Source organism: Chaetura pelagica, unplaced genomic scaffold, assembly GCF_000747805.2.
Source record: "Chaetura pelagica isolate M959 unplaced genomic scaffold, ChaPel_1.0 scaffold343, whole genome shotgun sequence".
NCBI lineage: Eukaryota > Metazoa > Chordata > Aves > Apodiformes > Apodidae > Chaetura > Chaetura pelagica.
In genome coordinates this window covers 2,701,587-2,707,586 of record NW_009952873.1, presented here as the reverse complement: position 1 = coordinate 2,707,586, position 6,000 = coordinate 2,701,587, and the positions used below count along the sequence as shown (strand labels likewise).

General features: G+C 43.4%; 1 protein-coding gene across 1 annotated transcript in view; it reads right to left on the bottom strand.

Moving 5' to 3' along the window:
• Positions 1–6,000, bottom strand: part of CACNA1C (calcium channel, voltage-dependent, L type, alpha 1C subunit) — a 414,681-nt gene that overhangs the window by 191,083 nt on the left and 217,598 nt on the right. The window contains exon 4 of the mRNA XM_009995208.1: positions 3,811–3,950. Within this exon, the coding sequence (XP_009993510.1) occupies positions 3,811–3,950 (140 nt within the window). The remainder of the gene's footprint in view (positions 1–3,810; positions 3,951–6,000) is intronic.

The window sequence follows — 6,000 nt, the reverse complement described above, 5'->3', positions numbered from 1 at the left end:
GCTGAGTACAGGGGGACAATCACCTCTCTACTTCTGCTGGTCACACTATTTCTAATACAAGCCAGGATGCCATTGGCTTTCTTGGCCACCTGGGCACACTGCTGGCTCACGTTCAGCCGCTTGTCAATTAGAACCCCCAGGTCCTTTTCTGCCAGACACTTTCCAGCCACACTTCCCCAAGCCTGCAGCGTAGCATGTGGTTGTTGTGGCCCAAGTGCAGGACCCACCACCTGGCCTTGTTGAAGCCCAGACCATTAACATTAGCCCAATGATCTAATCTGTCCAAGTCTCTCTGTAGAGCCTCCCTATCCTCATGCAGATCAACACTCCACTCCCACCTACCTTGGTGTCATCTGCAAACTTACTGCTAATACACTCCATGTCCTTGTTGAGATCATCAATAAAGATGTTAAACAGAAATGGTCCCAACACTGAGCCCTGAGGAACACCACTTGTGACTGGCCACCACTCGGATTTGACTCCACTGGCCACCACTCTTTGGGCTTGACTGTCCAGCCAGTGCTTGATCCAACAGATCGTGTGCTCATCCAGGCCATCAGCAGCCAGTTTTTTAATGAGACTTCTGTGGGGAACCGTGTCAAATGCTTTTCGGAGGTCCAGATAGACAATATCCACAGCCTTTCCCTCATCCAATAGTTGGGTCATCAGGTTATAAAAGGAGATCAGGTTCATCAGGCAGGACCTGCCTTTCATAAACTCATACTGACTGGGCCTGATCCCCTGGTTATCCTCTATATCTTCTAATACCACTCCAGAGTTCAACACTCTGAGAGTGTTAAACCTTGAACTTCTGCTTCAGTCTCTCCATCTGAAAATTGTAGATGCTAATAGTTTACTTCAGAGGGCAATTAATATGCTTTTCCTCTACTTCTGATCATACTTATGTGGAAAACTCTCTATATTTTCAAACAGGTCTTTAAATGCTTGAACCTGAACACACAAGATGTCCCTCTTAAATTGGATTCTTTCCTATGGATTGAGCTAGAGAGAAACAAATTCACACAAACTCCTTTTGACTCAGAAAAAATTATTCCGTGCTGCAAGCCGAATCCTCCACCTCAGACAACCTATTTCCTAACTGCAATCCTTATAAGTTTAAGATTTGTATGCAAAAATTCACCATATGCTTCATAAATTTGCTTTGTAAGAATTATTGTGCTATACACTTTTTTATTTTTTCCAAATAGTGGCAGTCAGATCTGAACCTCAAGCCAAGCAGCAGATGTTGGGCCTTCCAAGCAGAAGACGGCAGCCAGTGACCCAAAAGATCCCCCCTTACTAATGAGATGCAGCTCCCATACACTTAGAGTCTGTTAAGTGAGAATAAAGTGCAGTGTACATTGCATTCACGTAATTTTAGGACAAATCTGTGTGGGCCATCTCCTCATAGTGGAAAAGTCTGCTAGATTTTGGAAGGGGAAAAAAGCAAAAGGCATTTTTTTCATGGATGGCAAAACAGAGCAAGTACAGTGTTGGTAACTCACCCACTGGTTTTTACAGTGTCTCAGGGACAGAACTTGAATGAGACCCAGAGATTTGACTTCTAAATCTCTGGACTAATTTATTATGTAATAATGTAATCCTGTAATGTACTATTTATGGTTGGCTTAGGCAATCTTATCTCTAAAAGGCCTCATGAGAAAAGTTATGCTCTAATACCTGTGGATGTGATAACATCTATCTAGGCTAATCAACAGACATTTGTACAATTCGGAATTGCACAGTGAAGACTGAGACTGCATTAGCTACAGACCTCAGTAGGATTCTAAAAGCCCACCAGCCCCAAAGAGCCTGGTTCAGTAAATATGTCCCTAATCAGAACCGTAAAGACTATTAGGAATGTCTGTCAGGCCAAGTTGATGGTTTGCCTGCTTCACACTGGACTGGCATTTCACTATCTAGACCAAGTATTTGTTATCTTGCACCAGGATACCATGATCTGGTGCAAATTAAATACTTCTCAGGTAGTTGTACCCAGAAATGGACTATTAGATAGTCTACACTGGGATCAAGATCATACATGCCTATGGGTACGAACTGTATGAGATCTGGCTCCCTTCCTAGCTTTCTCTAGTCCTCTAAGAGCACTAGTCAAGAGACTTGAACAGTATTAACAAAACCCCTTTGTCTTGGGGAACACATGTTGTTCTCCAAAACAGCAAGAACTGTAAGCACAGTTAAACTCAGCCTATGTCAGAGCAACTTGTAGAACACATCCCAGAGTAAGGTGCATCTCACCAAGAATGCTTCAGTTCATGGATCTGCATATTTAAGTACCTTCGCCTTACCACACAGTGAACACACAACTAGGAAGTGCCAAAAGACTTAGACCAAATAAGGACTCACCCAGAGTGAAGACCACAGAGAGAATACGTTTCATGAGACAAATCTGACCAAAAGCAGAGCTGCGTTCTGCATGGACTGAAGGTATTGCATGGTACAGATTTGTCTGCATTAATCAACCCATGCAGTAATCCCTAGTAGAGGTGACATGAATAGTGGCTGTTAGGTCCGTATCAGAGGGGAAGGTCCTAGTTGCCTAATGGACCACATTTACTTTTCAGTATTTACTACTCACCCACAGATACCCAAAGTAACCACAAGCTGAGACCTTGCAGGCAGGTTGTCGAGCATGGCTTTTTATGAGAACAAATGGTAGTGCTGTCAATTGTAACATTATTTTTTGTGCTTTTATCAGTGTTCCAGCTCCCCACCTTTCATTTAAAAAGTTTATACCCTTTATGGTCATGGAGAAAAACCTGCAAACATGGTTCTAATGTAACCTAGTGGGTCAGAAAACAAGCCAAAGAACCTCACACTTTTTTTTTTTCCCTAAAAAATAATTATTTTTAAGATGATGTCACAGAGTTTATGCTAACTTGACTCAAGGTTTTTTAATTACTAATGTTAGAAGTACTTATGATATAAAATTAGCAAGCTCTCCAAATAAACAAAAATAAACAAAGTCCTCTTCACAGCTATTCTGGAAAAGATTAGCTCTTTTCCTGCTAACTCTCATTGCTATAAACATAGAAAACAATGACAGCTCTCAATTAACCCTCTCTTCAAAAGGCCAGTGGATCCCATCTACAATAAACTCTCAAGCTAAATGATATAATCTTCCCACACTGTGATGTCCATACTCCACCTCCACAACAGAATTTCCAGAATTTCGGTTACTGATGTCTTCATTGTAAATAAGAAAATGGATGTTAGACTATCTAAAGGTGCTTGAGGACTTTCTCAGAAGCATTAAAAATAATTTAAGCAAATAAGACTAACACAGAACATTACTATCTCATTGCCCTATGTCCTGTTGGTTCTAAATTGTCCCCAGCACTCTTGACCAAAACATCACGTACAAAGACAAAAATGCAATTTTAATGAAAAAGCTCCTCTCCCTCCAAAATCAACACGAATGTCCATACAGCATTTCCATAAAGGTCAAATACTTATAATAACAACAATGTACTGTGACTTCACAATTATTTAAAGGATCTTTTGCTCAAAATAATGAAAATCTTGGAGATCTCACCTTCCCTGTTGACAAAGGTTGCACAATCATATTGACACACCATGAAACTTTCATTCCCCTTCAGCTCTGGTTTGGTCAGCCTTTGATTAACACCAACTTTATCACGAATCTACGTTAATTAGAAAAAAGGCCTCCCACACACCAAAAATAAACTGCATCACACTCCATCTTCAAAGTTTTCATACAAATTACTCCTGCCCTACGCCATACTTAAAAGAAAAAAAACCTAAAAGAAACGAAACTACGGTACTTACTAGGAACTCCAGACACCAGCCGTAATGGACGCAATACTCGGAAAGCCCGCAGTGCTTTAACATCGAAGCCAGCACCTTTTCCTCCTATTGAATTCCCCCCATCTGCTTTGGTTGCTTGTTCTAAAATTGCACTAAAAAGCCTGCAAAAAGAAAGAGGAAACAGTCTGTAGGCAGAGAGCAAGGCTTGGGTTAAACAGGATCAGAGATCATCACATCACCCAAACTATCTCACAGACCTGTGAAGAATGTCACACATCTCAGCTGACACTCACATATGGTGGAGGAGAGACAGACTCTTCTCATAATGCAACAGCCTAATGGCAACGTCTACACCATTTGGAAAACACTTTTTTTCTGGAGCAGACAGAAACATGACACACTTCTCCTTCAGCCTTGTGGCTTCTTGCAGCCAGTTACAGGCTACCGCAGCGACTCGTCTGCCTGATGGCACATGGAGGTTTGCTCCCTGGCCTGTGCACTGAGGCATGCTGGCTGCTGCAAAATAGCCATTCTAGCAATGCCTTACACCAAATGTAAAGGGCCACCAACAGCAGAGCGCGTGGGTCAGATTTTGAGAGCAGCCCACAGGTTGTCCTTACCAAACAGCCTGGGCACAGTCAGTGGGAGTTGAGAGGAAAGATATGAAAGTGCCAGTTTAAGGTTTTGGCCTTCCTACTGCCAATACTTTGCTATCTTTATTAACGCACAACACGTTGGGGAAAAAAAATCGTCATCCGTAACTAATCCAATCATTAATTATCGGTCACTCATTTTAAGAGGAATTAAGATTCACCAAGGTAGAATGTTGTGTAAAATTAAGGGATCCTTCAAGGTGCAAATAATTAGGTAGGGGAGGATGCTCAGAGCATGTGTTTGTGTATCCATTTGTAAATCTCCTGATGCATTGGCTAGGGAAAGCACAGAACTGTAGGAGTCTTATTATTATGTTTTATTATACCAATTTTAATGTTTCATGCTGGCTAGTAGGAGTAGTTGCTTTAAAGAGAAGATGTCTCACTCAGAACACATTTGAAAAGGCAAAGTACAAAAGACAATGTTATTCTGTGAAAGAGCTGAAGGCTCACTCTATGTGTTAATAAGAACTCGATTTAATAAATTAGCTTTCAGGAAGCAGCTTCTATTTTTCTGGTAAAACATTAGTACCTTTGGGGGAGGATGGATTCCTCATGAATTTGCCAATGACAATGCTTTCAGCCTTGGAATCATCAGCTCGAACCCAGCCAAATTCAGTCGAGGTTAAAAGCTGTTCCAGTCTAAATGGAAGTTTGGCGCTTTGTAGAAAAAGCTTGCCTGTGGGTGGCAGAGACCTGTGGCCCATAGCACACCACGGAGGTACCTGCAACTTCAAATAAGCTGCCTGGGATGTCAGAAACAGTCCAGTTACAGAGGCCTGCATCAGCACTGACTGATTTATCTCTCAGACTTTTCAGTCTGCAGTGCCCCTGTCAGGATCTGTACGCCCTAGCTGGTGTGTTTCACAGAGAGCCCCTGAACTGCATCTGTTCTGGTTTGGTTTGGTGGGTTTTTTGGTAGCAGGGGAAGGGCCACAGGAGTGGCTCCGGTAAGAAGCTGAGAAGCTCCCCCTGCTCCAAACCCAGCCAAGGAGCCATTAGAGACACAATAGACGCGCCTCAGCGATTAACATATGAAAGAACTGAGAGAAGGCCTGAGCAGAGAGCACTTAAAGAAAAAGAAAAGCCGGTGCTGGGGAAGGAGAGTGGTGCTGGTAGTTGGCGAGGAAGAAGGCGAAGAAGGTGCCCAAGCAGAAGTTTCCCTGCAACGAACGCATGGCGAGATGGCAGCTGTGCCCCTGCACTCATGGAGGTGGAACATTCCCTGAAGGCACCAGGAGGGGTGAACTTGGTCAGTGGACGTGGATCTTGCAGACAGTGGACTTGGATTTGCTGCCAGTGAACTCTGATTATGCAGCTGTGGAAGACCCCGGTGCTAGGAGAGGTGACTGTTCCCAAAGCAGCCCATAACTCTGTGGGAAGCCCAGGCTGGAGCAGCTCCGGACCTCGTGGGAAGGACTCAGGAAGGAGAGGTTCATGGAGGACTCTCCCCCATGGGAGGGACCCCGTGAGGAAGCAGGGAAGGACTGTAAGGAATCCTTCTTCCTGAGGAGGAAGGAGCAGCAGGAACCACCAGCCTGTGAACTGACTCCAAACC